General features: G+C 47.3%; 1 protein-coding gene across 2 annotated transcripts in view; it reads left to right on the forward strand.

Annotated features, from left to right (window-relative positions):
• Positions 1-19,059, forward strand: part of FRMD4A (FERM domain containing 4A) — a gene marked incomplete at both ends in the record, with an annotated part of 350,711 nt that overhangs the window by 329,543 nt on the left and 2,109 nt on the right. For both annotated transcript variants that reach the window (XM_079548504.1, XM_079548503.1), the window contains 7 exons: positions 5,946-6,079; positions 8,212-8,334; positions 12,217-12,445; positions 13,604-13,660; positions 13,888-14,125; positions 14,412-14,576; positions 16,302-17,161. In XM_079548504.1, coding sequence (XP_079404630.1) covers positions 5,946-6,079; positions 8,212-8,334; positions 12,217-12,445; positions 13,604-13,660; positions 13,888-14,125; positions 14,412-14,576; positions 16,302-17,161 — 1,806 coding nt within the window. The remainder of the gene's footprint in view (positions 1-5,945; positions 6,080-8,211; positions 8,335-12,216; positions 12,446-13,603; positions 13,661-13,887; positions 14,126-14,411; positions 14,577-16,301; positions 17,162-19,059) is intronic.

Here is a 19,059-nt window from a genome sequence, read left to right on the forward strand (position 1 = left end):
TGCCAAAGTTGACATGTTTCCCCTGGATTTGCAGCAAGACTGCAGGGAAATAATAGCTGTTGTTTACAGCTGTCACAGCCAAAATCTTGCTGTTCATCACATTGTAGTTGCTGCATCACTTACAGTCTCAAGGCACACCAGAGAGGTAATGGAGCTTTCTGCTGGAGCAGTGATTTCCTGTGATCACAGCAATTCAGGACCAGAGCCTGAGCTCCTCTATGTTTCCCAGGCCCTGTCTCAGACAGCATCTACTGCAGTTCTGAGTTTTATCCTTATTTCAGCTTTGAAGGGACTACCCAAAATAGAGAGCTGCCAGGATTTAGCTCAAGGATCTTCTGAGCCGTCTCTGGGTATGTAGGGCAAGATTTGCTCATGAATGAAAGCTCTGCTTTCAGACTGGCATGAACCGTGATCAAAAGCAGCAGATAATTATTGGGATGAAATCAAGCAAGGTCTACTGTGGATTTTTTTCTTTAAAGAGCAGTCCATGCCATAAGAGCTTTGCAGTGCTCTTAGCTAGCAAGGAGTCCTATTGTTGCTGGGTTATTGTTGGCCTGAACCCCAAACTGCCTCTTGCACAGAATAGAATCATAAAGTCAGTACAATTGTAAATGACCTCTCTGATCATCCAGTCCAACCATCAACCCATCCCCACCATGCCCACTAACCATGTCCCTCAGTGCCACATCTACACATTCCTTGAACACCACCAGGGACAGTGACTGCCACCTCCCTGGGCACTCTGCTCCAGTGTCTCACCACTCTTTCTGAGAAGAAATTTTTCCTCATATCCAACATGAACCTTCCTTGATACAACTTAAGGCCTTTACCTCTTTTCCTTTCATTTCACTGAGTCGAGAGGAAACCTCAGAAGAAAATTGCTGCTTTAACTCTGCAGATGTGATAGAGGCCCCTGAGCCATGCTCCTCCAGCAGCAGCAGAGGTTTCCTGTACGTGGACCTGTTTACATTTGCAGATGCCACAGTGTGTGATTCCTGGGCCCTGCTGCTCCATCCGGCAGGAGCATCTCCTAGCAGTACTGGGCTGATGAGTGTTGGAGTGGGTGACCAGCACCCACACAGCCCCCAGCACTGCCTGCAGGATGTTGGATCGCATCCTGTGCTGAGCTGCACCGGCTGGGCTCCTGCATGCTGCACAGGATATCCTATTTGTCTGGCAGAGCTGAGAGAGAGTAACTGTCTGAGGTTGCTGGCTGCTGCATGCTGACATCCTGGTGCAGTGAGTCAGCCCAGCCTCTGGCATGGAGCAAATGTTGGGGACCATCCCTCCCTGCTCAGGGGACAGCTTGCTGTGGGGATCTGGATGAAATGCCAGCAAACTGAAGCCAACAGGATGCAGTGTGAAGGGATTGCCATATTTAGATGTGGTTTTGTTGGAGGGGACTCACAAAATAAGAAAGAGATGCCTGGGTTCTCCTGACTTGCTTCTGCTTGGCCACCCTTTTCTCTCACAGATAACAGATCCAAGCCTCAGATCGTTCTGCTCTTCAACATGCCATCTATCCTCCTCATTTGTTTTCATCATTTGCATTTACCCTTTTCCAAACTGATGCCACCCTGCTGCAACAGGTGGAGGGCTTAGAGACAAACAGCGAGTCACTGGTAGGGCTTTAACCTCCTAAACTTTGCCTCATGTTGCTGGTCTCCTTGCGTTTGATAAGGTCTAAAGCAAAGCTTGACTTGGAGGAGACACCTGTTAACTCTGCAAACCTCAATAAGCACAGCTGACCTTAGTCAGACCCACTGGGTATGTGAGTTGGTGCATGTCCCTGTCAGTGGCACCAGGAATCTCCCAATACCAGCCATTGGCACTGGTGAGAAACTGAGCAGTGCATTCTTCTGGAGGAGTGAGTTGAGCAGGGAGGAACACATTCTCCCTGTTTCATAGCTTTTGTTCTTCTGAATGTTGGTAGAAGAAGTCACCCAGAGAGGCCAAGGGCTATCAGAAGTTGTATAGCATATTCACAAATTTGCAGGATATTATGAATGCTCAAGTCACCGAGACCCATCTTCCACCGTGTGCAGGTATACAAACAACCCCCACTTGAACAGATTTCTGGTGGCTGTCAAAGAGACAGCCCTCTGCTTCCCACCCCTTGTGTTTTCACAACCTTTTTTCTTTTAGGGACATCAGATGGGTCTGCAGAATGATATTAAAATGCAGAATTCAGTAAATCTTTATACAGCAGTGGAAAGGAAGCTAAACAAGAATACTCACAAAAAGGTTCAAAAGTTATACAGAAGAATTACATATTTCAGCAGTATTTCTCTGGTTTGTGCATTAGGAACTAGTCCTAATTGCGGGAGCTAAATTACCTGTGAAACCCCCACCCAGTCAACCATTTCTGTTGCATCAGGACTGTTCTTTTTCAGACTGATTTTTTTTCCATTGATGCTGCCTTTGGGAGGCACTGGGCAGCTGTGACTCAGTGAGCATAATATTTAATAAGGCTGATGTAAGGTAGTATCTGCTTGGTTGGTTTGGTTTGTGCTGGTTTTTAATTATTTCTTCAATTGTTTTTATGGTCTTCTGATTTGTTCTGACATTTTGGGGTCAGTTACCACAGGGTTTAGAAGTGGGTCTGTGGTCGCAGCCTTGCTTCAGGCTGGATTAATACATTTTTATAAATGAAGAGCTTCTAATGGGAGCTGTAAGCACCCTAGCGATAGAAAGAGCACTGTTCTGCGTGTCTTCACAAACATCTCACTCTGGCTTCATTCTCTTGACTGATCAAGTTGGCACTTGGTTTTTGCCTGTGAGAATAAACAGAGTATCTAACCATAAAAATCTAATAATACAACCCAAAGCACTTCACTTTGCTCAGACAGAAATCCCAGCCCAAGCCTTCTCTTCAAGAAGTTCTGTGGCAAGATGGGAGTTGGCCTCTTCTCCCAGGTAACATTGTTAGGATGAGAGGCCTTAAATTACACCATGGGAGGTTCAGGTTGGATATTAGGAAGAAAATTGTTCTCAGAAAGATTGGTGAGGCATTGGCACAGGCTGCCCAGGGGGTGGTGGAGTCACTGTGCCTGGAGGTGTTCAAGAAACATGTAGATGTGGCACTGAGGAACGTGGTTAGTGGGCACAGTGGGGATGGGTTGATGGTTGGACTAGATGATCTTAGTGGTCCTTTCCAACCTTAATGATTCCATGGTTCTGTGACTTCCAGATCTCCCCCAGACCCTTTGCGTTCAGGGAGCAGTGGGAAGGGTGGCCAGATGTGCGTGTAGTTGGCATTGCCCCTGACCACATCAGGGTTGAGGCTGCATGGTTCTCAGGCAGGGTCAGCACAGCTGGGGCAAATGCCTTGAACTGTCTGTGCTTGATTTGGGTCTGTACCAGCTCAGCCAGAAGCTGTTCATTTCCTTCTTGTCAGCACTCCCCAAATCAGGCATCTGGGCAGCACTTAAACTATTCATATGTTTTTAAATGTTTCAGCATCTTTGTAGCTCTCTGGCAACCAGCAGTGCAAAAATGAACAGCTTTTAAAAATAAATCAGAGCCTGGTGTGGAGGTAGGGAGCAGAGAGAGGAAGGAAAAGGGAAGAGCAGTTGAAAGAAAAACACAGATCGTTAAAGTTGTCCTAAAAGGGGGAAAAAAGAAAGAAAAAAAAGGGGGTTGAAACATCTGCTGGAATTGTGAGCAACTTTTTTTACCAGGACTCAGCAGATTGTTGGCAATTAAGTGAAGAAATAAAGCAGTTCAGCTTTGCTAGAACTGCTCACCAGGGTTGCTATTAAGAATTACTAAATGCTAGAGAGGGCTTCCCCTGCCAGTGTAAATACAGGGCTCCTCTAGAAGATCCTATGAAGTTCTTGCAGTGCAGATGTATTCACAGAATTTAGTTTTATTGCTCTGTGGGTGCAAACAAACCCATATGAAATGAGAGTGACTAGAGCAACTAAACAGACACACTGCCGTGAAATTGTTCTTCTCTGCCTGATGATGCTCAACCTGGCTAACCCTCAGTGACCCTTCCTTCACCTTTCCTGATCCAGGACAGCCCAAAAATGTTGTAACGAATGAAAGGTGGCACTTTGCAGAACGAGTGCCAGCTGTCATCCTGTATGGAGACTGCAGAAAATAGTGGTGAAAAAGATCTGTGAGATTTTCTTCTCCCACAGGACAATTGCAGAGCTATTTCATGGCACGGGCTGCCTTGGACTTCTTTTGGTTTTGCTTTAGCAGTCTGCTGGAATATTAGCAACGAAAGATGAAGCTGAAAGCACCAATTTCAATCTGGTTTGCTGCCAGAACAAAGAGTTGTTCCCAGTTTCCTTCCAGAGCTCTGTGAAATGGCAGCAACATTTACAACTGGCTTTTGCTGAACACCTTCACTGTGCACTCAGAGGCCAAGCTGCAAATGTGTCTAGAAGCAGCTCCTCACTCCCATCCTACACATAACACAGAAACCTCGATGTAGCGTCCTTTTGTATTTCACTCATGCTTTCTTCGTGCTGTTGCTCAAGAGCGGTGGGGGACAGCCTCAGAGTCACCCTTGGACACCAGGTACTGAGATGGAGGGAACACTGAGGACCTGGAGGAACCCTCTTGAAGTTCATTGCTATGTCACATTTTCTCTGCAGGCTCAAACCTGTCTCCACAAGAAGTCCAGAGACCAGCAGAGCTGGTCACAATCCAGCTGTCTAAACATAGGTGTCTTGCATACCTGTGTTTAGATGAGAGTATCCAACTGCCAGTTCAACAGAGTTTATGTCTCACAGAATCTTGTGTCATACCCACCACCCCATAGAAGGCACCTCAGATACCTTAGATAACCTAGATGCATCTGTTGAGGCAACGGGAACCTCTAAAACACAGCAACCCTGTCAGTTCAGACCAGTTGTAGCTGAACATATTGCAGTGGCATGAGTGTAGAAAAGCGTGTAGAGGTGGTATTTTCCCCTTCCAGTGATTGCTTTGCATCTCACAGTGTGACCGTAACCTTCATTTGTTAGTCTGTGACATAAGGATGCACTCAGCTTATGCATCATCATAAACTCATGCCCAAGCCCAGATATATTGAAGAGGGTAAATGCTGAGCGCACGCTAAAAGGTCAGCCACTCAACTTACAGCTATATGCAAACAAAGTTACTTCTTTTCTGAGATGCAAGAAGCTGGATAGGAACTGGTGCATCATCCCAAACAAACTGATGAAAAATCAGAAATCCCATTGATAAGTTTCCCTAAAGAGCTGAAGTTAGGAATTGTTGTGACCTCTGATTAGGAGTCTGACTTAATTCTGGATTTGTACCAAGAAGTGGTAGTGGTGGAAGTTGCTGGGTAGTTTCTACATGTAAAGTCAAGCCATTTGGAAACCCGGTTCAAATATTTTGACCTATCTCTTCCCAAGCAGCAGCTACTGCCCTGGAAAGACCTGTGGGTGGTTGTTGTTTGGTTTTGTTTTACAGCTTAGTGTACTTTTTACAGGAATCTGGCTAAGTAATTTTATTCCATTACTCTGTTGTTGTTTTTTCTTGTAAAGCAGACTCTTTAAGTGGATTGAATTAAATGTTTACTACTAGAGTAATTACAGCCCTTAAAGAAGCCATCTGCATTGTAAAGTGGTTTCTCCTAGGCTTACTTTCCCTAAAATGCTTCTCCAGGGCTTTGTGAAGTGTGCTGTTATTTGCTGTTGGGAACTTTCATGGGAATGATTTTTTTAGGATCTCTACAGGAATAATTTTGCTGCTTTTATTTTTCTGGATAATGAATGTCTTTGTGTATTCCTCTGTCCAGTCTCACTCTGTTAGTTTAAGCATTAAGAGTTAGCTGTAAACAAACATAACTGTATAACACCTGCTTCGTATCGTAGCCTGATTTCGTTTTGGACAGACCACATCCAGGCTTTGGTACAATTACAGGCATCCCAGATGTGTGTTCTGCTGTCAGCTGCCATAGTGAAGTCATTGTTTATTGACAGGTTCCCAAGAGTCAGATAGTTCTCAATCTGCCAAGAAAGACATGCTGGCTGCACTGAAATCCAGGCAAGAAGCCTTGGAAGAGACGCTGCGCCAACGCCTGGAAGAGCTGAAGAAACTGTGTCTCCGAGAAGCGGTAGGCAGTGGATCTTTTCTAGCTCTTAACACTTGTTGCTTGTACATCCTTACAGCATGCTTTTTGTTTGGAGGTGGCAGTCATCAGAAGGATGACATCCAGGACTTTATCATGCTAAGCTAGCACTGCTTAGGTCTAATGCACAGAGGGGAAGGTTTGCTCGTGCCACGGTTACAGGAGTTCACAGCCCAGTGCCTTCACTTCAACTCCAGCCCCATCGTCAGTGCAGCCACAAATGCTGTGCAATACAGCCATGCCTTGCCGGGGCACAGTGCTAACAGAAAGGAGCTATTTCCTCACTGTGCTGCAATAGGGTTGGCCTGAGCCCATCTGTCAGCACCTTAAGAGCTGTTAAGAAGTGTTATTTCTTTCTCTGGATGATTTGACTGAGCCAGTTGATGGACACTTGGGGTTTGACCCAGTCTTGCAACCCTACAGCTCATCCATCAGCAGGCTGCAGCTGGAAGCATTTCCTCTCAGGCTGCCTTTAGTCCTGTCTGCTTTGCTGTGGGAATGGCCCAAACACAGGGAAAGGAAGGTGAACCAAAGGGGAAAAAAGGGTTAAAAGTGGGGGGCATAATCAAATAAGCATGGCCAGAGCCATTCACAGCAGTGGCATCAGGTTACCTCAGGCCATCACCACTCCAGTTACTCATTAATTCAGATTACATTTCAGACCTGTGCCTGTGAATACTTTTCAGCTTATGAAGGCTGCGTGGTAGCCCACGTTCATTTTGTTCTGCTCCAATTTTGTTGCTTTTACAGAAGACATTAACTGTTTCCCTTCTGCCCTGCTTTGTATTAAGTTCAGGGTTGTATAGAAGATATCCTCAGGAACAGATGCATGAATCTGTGTCTGGATGCAGTGCGTAGAGCCCCATCAAAGCAGAATGAATACATTACAGAAGAAAAGCTGAAAGAACTCCATAGGGCTGGAAGGGCAACCCAGAATGGGACACATGAGATGTTTCAGCAGTGCCTCTTGCAAAAGGGGCTGTGCACATCAGCACCGAGCTGGAAAGTGCTTGGAGGAAGGATCAGAAAAGGCCAGACCCTTTTCAAAGTGACCTGAAAATAGTAGAAAGAAAAACCCCATTAGGGAGTAGAGGAGAGGCCAGGGCAGGCAGGGCCTGAGCTGCACGCTCACATTGAGGTCAGTTGCTGTTCTTTGGGATTCAGATGATTTAGGTTACTCTGCCAGCTGGATCCTCTCAAGGCTGATGCTAAAGAACACAAAACCCTTTTGTACTTCATGGGGAGACTTTTGAGTACGAGGAGTTGGGCTGCTCTCAGAGTGAGACTCCTGTGTTTTTCGTTGGGCATTTGAATGCCTTTACTGCAGATATGTGGGGCTGTATTCTGTACTCCAAATAAATCCACACAACACAACAACAAACATTACCTTCAGTGTTGGCACTCACTGCTTCCCGTGTTCCAGGTATTTCTCAGTTCTGGGGGATTTGCTTCAGATTTTGAACAAATTTTTACAAATAACCCCATCAATCTGACAGAGCATCATCTAATATCGCTCCAAAGCTGCTCATGACATCACCTGGCCTTGGAAGGGCCTCTGATATATGACTGATGAAATGGTATCAGTCAGGTAATGAGGTACCAGGCACTGCTTTTAGTGACTATTTGCACTGCATTCCTCTCAGACACATCATGAATCAGGTGGGAACATTTTTTGTGCAGGTCATAACCTGCATGGCTGTTGCCACTGGGACTTTCTAGCGCAGTGAAGGCTTCAGGTGTGTCATCTCCCTTGCAGAAGGAGCCCAGAAGAGAGAAGCTCTTCTTTTCCTGCTCACCCTGTAGCAGAGATGAAAACGTGCGTGCTGTAATCTGTTCACCCCAGACCCCAACGCCCAAGGGATGGGCAGCACTTACAAACTGTGCTGGGCAGGCAACAGAATCTCTATTCATGCCCAGGTTAAAAAAGCTTCCCCACCCTCAGCAACAGAGCCTGGACCACATTCTCAGGACTGGGTGTTTATCAGCCTGAGCTAAATGTGGTGTTAATGACCGCCTGTCATTTTAAAGTCACAATTCAAGAGCAGCACTGTGCTTTGCACATGCCAGGACTCTGCTGCAGCATTTCCCAGGTTGCTTACAGTGTTTTCTGCTTGCAGGAGCTCACAGGAAAGCTGCCACGAGAATATCCCCTCGATCCTGGGGAGGAGCCACCCATTGTAAGGAGAAGAATAGGAACTGCCTTTAAACTGGATGAGCAGAAAATCCTGCCTAAGGGAGAGGTAGGGTTTGACCTTCCCTTCCAGCTGTGTGTTCCCACTTCTGGTTGCTACCACATCTGGTGTAGATGGCATAGAAGCTACAATCTTCCTGTTTTAAATGACTGTAGTTGGTCACAGTGCCTTTTTTATGAGCCAGCAGTGTGTCCAGTGACCAAGAGGGCCAGTGGCATCATGGCTTATATCAGAAACTGTTGCCAGCAGGAGCGGGAAAGCGGTCATCCCTCTGTACTCAGCTCTGGTGAGGCTGCACCTTGAGTACTGCGTTCAGTTTTGGGCTCCTTGCTACAAGAAAGATATTGAGGCCATGGAGCGTGTTCAGAGAAAGGCAACAGAGCTGTGAAGGGTCTGGAGTACAAGTATTATGGAGGGAACTGGGATTGTTCATCTAGAGAAGAGGAGGCTCAGGGGAGACCTTATCATTCTCTACAATTGTCCAAAAGGAGGTTATGGTGAGGTGCGGGTTGGCCTCTGCTTGCAGGTAACAGTGGCAGAGCAAGAGGAAATGACCATGGGAGATTTGGGTTGGACATTAGGAAGAACTTCTCTGACAAAGTGGTCAGGTGCTGGAAAGGGCTGCCCAGGAAGGTTGTGTAGTCACTGTCCCTGGAGGTGCTCAAGAAACACGTAGATCTGGAACTGAGGGACACAGCTTGTTAGGAAATATTGGTGAGAGGAAGATGGATTATTGCACTGGATGATCTTGGCGGTCTTTTCCAACTTTGGTGATTCTAAGATTATTTTTTTTTTAATTCCCTTCAGAAAAGAGAAGCAGAGGAGGTTGCTTGTCCAGAGTAAAGGTTAATCCCTCAGGGCTCAGCCTTGGCTGTGCTAGAAGCAGCAGGAATAGCCAGGGTGACCAACTGGATTGTGACAGCCCGGGTGACCAACTGTAGTGCCCTGTGTGAGCAGGGAGCACATGGAGAGCCCCCTGAGCCATCTGAGCCATCTGAGCCCTGCTGCTGCCCTGCGTTGTTACTACAAACAGCAACCTGCTTTCTGCTTCAGCAGTGATCTGAACTCAGATCTCCCCTAGCAGGAGAGAAAAGCATCACAATTACTTATCTTAGCCCTGCAATAGCAAGATAAAAGCATAAAAGATACCTCCCCAGTCCTTACACAAAAGAGGCTCTGTCTCTACCTATAGGGAGCTGGACTTATGTTTTTTTCTAAGTTTGCTAGGGAGTGTTTGTTCTTTTTCCTTGCTCCCACAATGTGCTGGGTCAGTGCCCTGAACCGTGGCTGTGAAAACAGGCCTGCAGCAGCTGTAAGGCGGGCCCCGATTCACAGAAGAGCCATTGTCTGCAGGGACACATTTGTCTCAAGACACTTGTGTATATCCCAGTTTTGAGTTTCTTTTTCATTTTTGTAAGAGGAGAGCCTGAAGCTGGTGTGACTGTGTGGTTTAAGGCCCAGGGAATTAACTGTCGTTTTGTTGGCATTTTTCTTCTGCTGAAAAAAATAAACAGCTGGAGCTCTATAGTTTTGTTCTCAATGGAGCCTGGGAGAGGAATTCCACCAAAGTCAAATATTCATGAACTAGCACATTTAATTAAGCTTTTCAAAGGGAAGCACAGTTTAACTCAGTTACTCCTGCAGGTCCTGCAGTCTGTTGGCTGCTGTGTTAAAAACTGATCCCTGGTTTCCCCAGTTCATTTCTGTTAAGCGGTTTTTGGGGGCATTCCATGAGGAATGTCTACAGTGCAAAGCTAGGCTGAGCAGGGGGAAAAGCATGAAGGCAAAGCAGTTCTGCCCCACTGCAGGCACTCTGCCTTTTGGCACCAGCAATCCAAACACGCCGAGTCAGCTTTTCTCTATCCCCTTTTTCATCTGTCAAACTTTAGGACTGTATTGAAAACCATAAATTTCTGTTCTCAAAGAATAATGTTGGGCTGTGTTTACTTGGCTGCCAGTTTGAGAAAGTTCAGAGAGGCCAGTGTTGATTTTCATGTGCTTTTCAGCAAGTGCAAGCTCTAGAAACTCAATTTAAAACAAAGGTGAAATTCTCTTCCAGTCCCATAAATCCAGAACTGAAATTACCAACTATGACAAGGACCTGAAGCAAGGCACTTCCCTCTGAAAACAGGTGATATCCCTCATTTTCTGAGGCTTTATTCATAGGTGCCTCACTGGATGAAAAATAGATGGTTAGGGCTGGGAAGAAAATTAAGATGTTTTTCACTTAGTTACATTGAATGATTTAGAACTGAATCTGTGAAGGCTTGAAATGACAGCTTGCACCAAACTCCTAATAACTTTAAAATAAGACCTTCACCAGAACACAAACTGCAGAGTAGGCTTCTACTGTAGTTCTTGGTAATCACCTCTACGTGGTCTGGAGTTCCCGACTCTGGGACGGATTTTGAAGAAGGCAGTGAGCCAGCTTCCAGGCCTTAAAACTCTGTTGTGTCAAATCCACTTTTAATAGGCTTGGTGTTGATAAATTTATAAACTCTGCAGTGCAAAAAAAAAAGGTTCTGCTAAAAAGATGGAGGGGTTGCTTCAGTCTTCAGAAACGATTGCTGTCATTTCAAAGCAGTGCTGACTCACCACTGACAGCAAAGGACTTTTTCCAAGCCAAAAGCCCCAAATAAAAACTTCAGAAAACAATTTCAGTTTGATTAATTCCTGCAGCATCCGTTCTTGCAGCATACACCACTACTAAATGAAGAGAAAGGATTTGAATTTGCGTAATTGGAATCTCCATGGCAATGTGTCTGTCAGTGTGATCTGAACACCCACAGTTCACTGGAAGTAGAAGAGCTTGGCTTTTCTCCCCCATTATGCAATGTGTGGTGATCCCCTTTTTATCAGCAAACTAACACCAAAACCTGGCGATGATGAACAACAAGAACTCCAAGGTAGCTGAATTCACTACACAAAACAAATGTCTTTGAAAATGATAGCTTGAGGTCTCAGCGCAGACCAAGCTGTATCAGCTTCTGTGTTTGCATAAACTGACCCAGATCCCTTGATTTGGGATGATAACTAAGAGACAGTTATCTGTAGAATTAAAAATTCTACTGACACTCTGTAACAGCTGATGCTGGATACACAAGCCCTTTTTGGCATACACAAAATGTGCTTACACTCTGATTGCTCTGAAGTCACCCTTCTGGCTTGTAACTTGAGGAGACAATTTCCTAGTGTAATGCGTTGGGGCAGCCCATAATTACCTCAGCTCCTACTCTCCTGGATTTTGACAGTCGTGCACCAGGGAGGAATTAGCCCTTCTTCACCTTTTCTTACCCAAAGAAGTCATTGAGTGCCAAGCTTGTCAAGAAGGTTAAAACTGTAGCCTTGCATCTGTGTATAGATAGCACTGCTATCAAACCAGGCTCAAATGTGGAGCTAGGAAACAGGGAGAGGGAATGAGTAGGAGGTGGATGTAAAAGGTTGAATGAGTCACTGGTAGAGCACCACTGAAGTGGGCCAACGTATGAAAAGGCAAACAGCACAACAGACTGGGGCTGAAGCACTCACATCCTCTGTGTGTGGGTTGTGCCTTCCACCAGCTGTGCTGCCAGGCACTCATGTGGGCAAGGGGAGTGAGGTGGGTCTGCTTAGGGAGGCCCTGGGATGAGAGGAGCAGCATAGAGTCACAGAACCATAGAATCGTTTGAAATGGAAAGGACCTTTAAAGATCGTCTGGTCCATCTCTCCTGCAGTGAACAGGGACACTTACAGCTAGATCAGATTGCTCAGAGCCCCATCCAGCTCGACCGTGGATGTCTTCAGGGTCAGGGCATCCTCCACCTCCTTGGGCAACCTGTTGGTGGATGATTTCCTGATGGCCTTTGCTGGAGGCCCCTGGACTCAGGGGGAGCTCCTCTCCAGCTGAGCCAGAAGTTTGGTGGCAGCCAGAATCTGCTTGCCTTTTCCCAGGAGGCAGAGCTGGAACGCCTGGAGAGGGAGTTTGCCATTCAGTCCCAGATCACAGAGGCTGCCCGGCGCCTGGCGAGTGACCCGAATGTCAGCAAAAAGCTGAAGAAACAGAGGAAGACATCCTACCTGAATGCACTGAAGAAACTGCAGGAGATCGAAAACGCCATCAATGAGTATCGCATCAAATCTGGAAAGAAGCCAACCCAGAGAGCTTCCTTGATCATAGATGGTAAGAGGGGCTCAGCACCCACAGCACTCCAAAAGGGTACATGGAGGACAACGAGCAGTAATTTTGGCCTTGTTCTCATATTTGACATATGAGATTCTGCTCCCCTTCTTGTCTCTCCTGCCTAGAGGGCCCTAGGGGTGCTGAAGTTGGGTTATCCTCTCCGCGTGCTGTCAGATGGGCATCTGGGATCTGTGTTGTGCTCTAGGGATATGCTGGCTCACAAGACAAGACACAGGATCGTGCTGTAGATTATAAGGATATCAGGAAAACAGACTGTGATTCCTTTGTTCACCTATAAAATCGCTCTGTTAACATCCCTGGAGTAATACTGTACAAATGTAATTAATGTTAGCAGATTGGGGTGAGCTCTCTAGCTGAAAGGCATCTGTAAAATCAGAGTGGTGGCAGGGTCATTGCTGTGTTCAAATGCTGTTTTTGTTTTTATATTTTTATAGTGTAATTCTCAGGGTGCTTTATGGTTTACTGGGTTGTTGATTGGTTTTTCATGAAATCCATTAACTTTCTGTTGTGGTTCTTTCTCCCTTGCTGAATTTGCCCTTTCTCTTTAACTTAAAGAGCTTTCTCTGTGCCTTTGTAGCAGGAGCTGAGATTAGAGCTGCTGTATTTGTGACCTGGGTACCAAGTCATGCTGCAGGCAGGGATGACAGACAGCTGTGAGGACACAGATGGGGGAGGCAGCTCATACATGCATGCCTGGAACACGAGAGTTTCTGCATCTGCTGTTGCAGAGGATATTCAGAAAGTGTTTCCCTGAATTACACAGAGCTGGTACCTAGTGTGGGCCTTAAGGTCCAGGATCTTCAGCAGACAAAGTCTGCCTGCTGGCAGGTTGCCATTTCACATCCGCTGGGGATCTCAGCTCACTGTTGTGACTCAGCCTTAATCCCCATTAATTGAAAAAGAGTTAGCAGCTCCTTGAAAGGCAGCCTGCTAGCAAGAGGCCTGGCCTGCAGCTCAGCCCTCAGACTGAGTGGGCTGAGGCAGTTATTTATAGGAATATCATTGTCTCGTGGCTTTGAGGAGAGGAAGGTGTGGGTGACTGCTTAAGGCCAAGAGCTGGTTGAAGATCACGGCACTGTTCACAGTTTGGTCAGTGCGATTCTCGTGACCCTCTGACCATCTTTTTCTTCTCCTCAGAAGGAAACATTGCCAGTGAAGACAGCTCCCTCTCAGATGCCCTTGTTCTTGAGGATGGTATGTTGGCTGCTGTATGTTCTAGAGGGCAGGAAGGAAAAGGGGAGGGATGTGTGAATTCCTGATTGATGCTCAAAATGGGGGGCCTTTTCTTTGTAATGATCCATTCAGACTTGCTAGTACCGAAAACATTCTTGCCTGCGAGCAAGGCATGATGCTGTCCCGTGAAATAGGGCCAGCACTGAAGGTCACATAGCCATCACCTCTTTCCCTTCTTCTCTTGACAGAGGATTCTCAGGTCACCAGCACAATATCCCCTCTCCACTCCCCACACAAAGGACTCCCACCCCGGCCACCCTTGCACAACAGGCCTCCGCCTCCGCAGTCACTGGAAGGCCTCCGCCAAATGCATTACCACCGCAACGACTATGACAAGTCCCCCATCAAACCCAAGATGTGGAGCGAGTCATCCTTGGATGAACCCTATGAGAAGGTCAAGAAACGCTCCTCACACAGTCATTCCAGGTGAGCCAGCTATCTCCAGTCCTTATCACACAGACATCCTCCCAGACGGAATGTCTGTGAATCCTTACAAAACCATCTCTTACCAAAAGGAGACATGCAGGCTTTGGAGGTAATATAGATGTGATAAAAAGCAGGCTGCGTTCACGTGGCGTGACTCAGAGCAGCATCTAACCCCACTCCCACTTACTCTGGAGATCACAGGCATGTGCCTGGGACCTGGAATAAGGCAGGGAGCCCCTTCCCCAAATTCCTTCCCAGGAACTGAAGCCAAGTGTTTGCTCTGCAGCAATCACAAGAGGTTCCCCAGCACCGGGAGCTGTGCTGAGGCAGGGGGGAGCAGCTCCCTACAGAACAGCCCCATCCGGAGCCTTCCCCACTGGAACTCCCAGTCCAGCATGCCCTCGACGCCAGATCTACGGGTACGCAGTCCACACTACGTCCACTCCACACGGTAAGTTCTCCCAGCTCCACAACAGGCTCACTTTGCTTGCCCTAAAATAACTGTGCTTTGCTTTATCCATCCCCCAGGATATTCATTAATACGCCATTCAGGAAAGGACACAAAGCAGGCCTATTCATACCAGATGCTTGAGCCCTGTTGTTATCATAGAATCTCTCCTGAACTGAGATACTGAAATCACCTCAGTTAAACTTGATCCTGCCCCTTATCTCCCCCCTCAAAGTAATGAAGCTTTTCTTCTACTGGCACTCCTTGTCCCACTTACTGTTTATAGGCCCTATAAACCACACACAACCTTCAGAAGAGATGTGATGATAGTGCTAAACTGCAGTAAAGTCCTTTCTGGCTCCAGCTGGAGATAACATACTGTTTCATTTTTTATACAAAATATTAGGTAGAAGTACTCTCTCATGGTGGCATATAAAACATTTATATGTGTGTGCTCTCAAGCGGAGAGAGGCTGCACAAAGCAATCCACCCAAAGACCCAGGTGACAGTGACATAATCCCAGGGTTGACAGGAAAGACTTCAAATCGTAGTGGTGATTTGACGTTCATGGCCCAATTTAATCCCAGTTTTTACCAGGAACTGTTCAGCTTCATTATTACTTTGCTCCTGTGGTAAATTTCATGGACAGTGAGAGAAGCAGAGCTGAGCCAAAGTGTGTGCTGTTAGTGGTAGTGCTAGCATCCTGTAGCATGGCATAAATCAAGAGCAATGCCAGCACATCAGACTCAGACAGAAATGATGCGAGGTATCAAGGCCCTGTGTTACACTGGTTACAAATTTGAGGCTGAAAATGACTTAAAAGAGCACAGTGTTAAGGCTGGAGCTAAGCTGCATGAGAAACAAGCCTGGCACCGTGCTTGAGAAGACCTTGACCAGCTAGGGGCTGTTTGGGTGTGTGCAACAACCATCGCTAGGTCTGCTGCATGCCCCAGCCTTGGCCATCTGTCATTCGGGTGTGTAACTCCTCACAGGGCAGTGTTCCTGCTGCTTGAACGGATGGCTGAAGCTCTCCCAGCAGCTGGGATGAACAGAGACCACCCAGGCTTGGCCATGAATCAAGCCTTGTAAATTTGTGATTCCAGGTGGATGCCTCAACAGCAGTCACCCACTGACTGTATTATACATGTAACCCATGGCTGGGCCCCAGTAAAACATAGCTGTTTCACAAAGGTGGCATTTTCAAAGGGTAGAGTCACTGTGTTTCGGGCTAAATATGGGCAGTCTGTCCTTCTATCTCTGCCACTAATTTCAGAAAAGGTACAAGTCGAATTGTACCTGTGCAGGGGATTCACATGCCACTTGCAAAGGAATCCCACCACTGAGGCGATGGCATTTGCAGAGCTGCAGCAAAGTGAACCTGGTAGTACCAGGATGGTGCTGGTCCAAACAGCTCTGCCATGGCTCCGCCATGAGCTCACCAGTTTTTGTCCTTCATGCTGGATCCTTCCCATCCTGGCAAGACACAGAAGAATTGAGCTTGTAGATTGAATACTACCAGCAAGGAGAATGGATAGGAGCCAGACTTGGACCTAACTGTCCCAAACCCAACAGCAGGGAAACAGGTTGCTCTGCAGCCAGCAGCCCCATGTAGAACCGGAAGAGCTGCCCCCAAATTCCCTTTCCAGTGAGACCAAACATGTGTGCAGAAAGGGAGAAGTGTGTTGTCCTTGTGACTTACCAACTTGAATGTTTTCCTGGTACCTGCAGGTCAGTAGACATCAGCCCGACCAGACTGCACAGCTTAGCTCAGCACTTTAGACACCGGAGCTCCAGTTTGGAGTCACAAGGCAAGCTCCTCGGCTCAGAAAATGAGACAGGGAGCCCCGATTTCTACACCCCAAGGACTCGTAGCAGTAACGGCTCTGACCCCATGGACGACTGCTCATCCTGCACCAGCCATTCCAGCTCTGAGCATTACTACCCTGCTCAGATGAACCCCAACTACTCCACCCTGGCAGAGGACTCCCCATCGAAAGCCAGAGAGCGGCAGAGGCAAAGGCACAAATCAGCAGGCAACCTGGTCTCTTCCAATTCAGGGAGCATGCCCAACCTGGCTGCGAGGAACGGGACAGGGCACCACCGGGTCTACCTGCACAGCCAGAGCCAACCCTCTTCCCAGTACAGGATCAAAGAGTATCCCCTCTACATCGAGGGCAGCTCCACACCCGTGGTGGTGCGCAGCCTGGAGAACGACCAGGAGGGACACTACAGCGTGAAAGCACAATTCAAAACCTCCAACTCCTACACGGCGGGGGGGATGTTTAAGGAGAACTGGCACGGGGACGAAGCGGATTCTGTTCGGCTCACCCCCTCCCGCTCCCAAATCATAAGGACTCCATCTCTGGGCAGGGAGGGCCACGAGAAGGGCTCGGGTAGGACTGCCGTGTCAGATGAGCTGCGGCTCTGGTACCAGCGGTCCACAGCCTCCCACAAGGAGCACAGCCGCCTCTCGCACACGAGCTCCACTTCCTCGGACAGCAGCTCCCAGTACAGCACATCTTCTCAAAGCACCTTTGTGGCGCACAGCAGGGTCACGAGAATGCCTCAGATGTGTAAAGCAACATCAGGTGAGAGCTGGTTCTGGGTGAGGGAGTGAGGGGCTGGGGGGCCAGGGGTTTTGTGCAGCCCATTTTCATGCCAGGCCTGGAAGACAGGGAGGAACCCAAAGCCGTGCCTTTACTGAGCCTTTCCTCAGCGTGCGGTGGGTTTTTGGTTGAACTCAGAGAAACCACAGTGTAATCACTTTTAGTAAGAACAGCGAGGGGACCGATGGAGCACACAGGGCCTCGGTGCCATCCAGGAGAACTGTGTGCCCATGGTGAAACATTAAAGGCACAAGGAAGGTTAAGAGTTCAGTGTGGACAGTGTCCCAGCCCTGCAGAAATGTTTGCATGATGACATCTCTTTGCACTGCTGATACGTGGCTTTCCCATGCAACTCCAGTAACTGTGCTGATAATATTCTGAGATTCAGTGCTTGAGTTTGTGCAGTAATATATCTGTCATGTAGAGCTTTGTACATCTCTGTGCTGTTAATATTCAACAGTAAGAAAACGGCCAAATAAATTAACCTGAACAGTTACAAAACAGACCAAGGTGAAATAGTTACTGGCCATCAGTCACCATTGGACAGTCCAATTTGTAGGTATCAAGGGCATGCTAAAAACATGAACCCAGCCCAGTGGAGATGGAGAGCTGCTTAATCAGAATCTGTGCCATTTTTCCCTTCCTTTCTTATGCCTTAAGCCACTGCCCAAGTGCCTCATAGCCTTGAGTGCACCAATACTCACAGCTGCCTGATTAGAGGGTAATTTATGTGTTGTGCTTGTAGAAGGCCTAGATGTACACCAAGACACAATCAGGCAACTGCTGGTACCATTCTATGTCTCAATATGAGAAGTAGTCTTCCCCTCCTTTAATTAACAAGCCTTTCTGTTCCTGCTGGCAACAGAAAATACATGAACGCTCAGGCTTTGTTTTGCTTTGGTTTGAGAGGCATGCTAATTCAGTTTGGAAATCTGAAAGCATAGTGAGGGAGTTCGGGGGGGGCAAGACACTGCCATTCAGTTTGTTCTCACACCCAGGGGGTCTTCGAATCTAAATGGGATGCCTGGGCAGCACCCATGGCTTGCTGTGACCATCCAGCAGTATGGGCTGGCTTTGCATTCCCAGTCAGTCCCAGTTAAAACTATGGGAGGATACTGACCCAGGGGACTGTCAGCTGCAGGGAGCAGATTAAAATTTGTTTTTCTCTTCAAGTGCCATTTGGCAGCAGCTAAAAAAATGAACAGCACAGAAGGGGATGCCAGGTAGAAACATCTATCGTTTAGCTAATTGGCTGTAGCCAACACATATCTACTGGACTTCATGCTGTCCTTTAAAGAGGATTGCACTTCTGGGCAGGTATTAAATTTGGAGAGTGAATACTGCATGGACTTGAGGAGAAAGAAAAATGGGTGAGTTGGATATCTTTGCCACACCCTCAGTGAGGAACCCTCCTGAGAACCACTGCCAGTGTTGGATTTTTAGTCTGTCTTGCTTCTTGCTTCATTAAAGTCAGATAAGCCTTCCTTTGAGCCCATACCACTAGGGTCAGCAAAGCCAAACTTCACCTTATTACAACTGCACAGTGAGGTAGTGTTAGCTTTTGTAATCTCTAGAGCTGTCTTCCTCCTTTGCACATGAAGCAGTGTACCTGTCCAGGCTCTTGCCAGTACCAGCCCTGCCTCCTCAGGAAATGGAGCATCTCCTGTGCTCTCACACCCCTGGCAGCAGGACAAGGCCTGAGGTCATGAAGATATACAGCCATGTTCTGCTGTCCAGATAGTGGTGACAGGAGCAAAATCAGTCAACTCTCATGCTGGGAGAGATGCTGAATCTCCCAGACAGGGCTGAAACAGCATTCCCACGGAGTTGAAGATTGATGCAGCCCATGACACTCAGCAGGACCAGTACCAGGCAGGCTG

This window comes from Tetrao urogallus (genome assembly GCF_951394365.1).
Source record: "Tetrao urogallus genome assembly, chromosome: 1".
NCBI classification, from domain to species: domain Eukaryota; kingdom Metazoa; phylum Chordata; class Aves; order Galliformes; family Phasianidae; genus Tetrao; species Tetrao urogallus.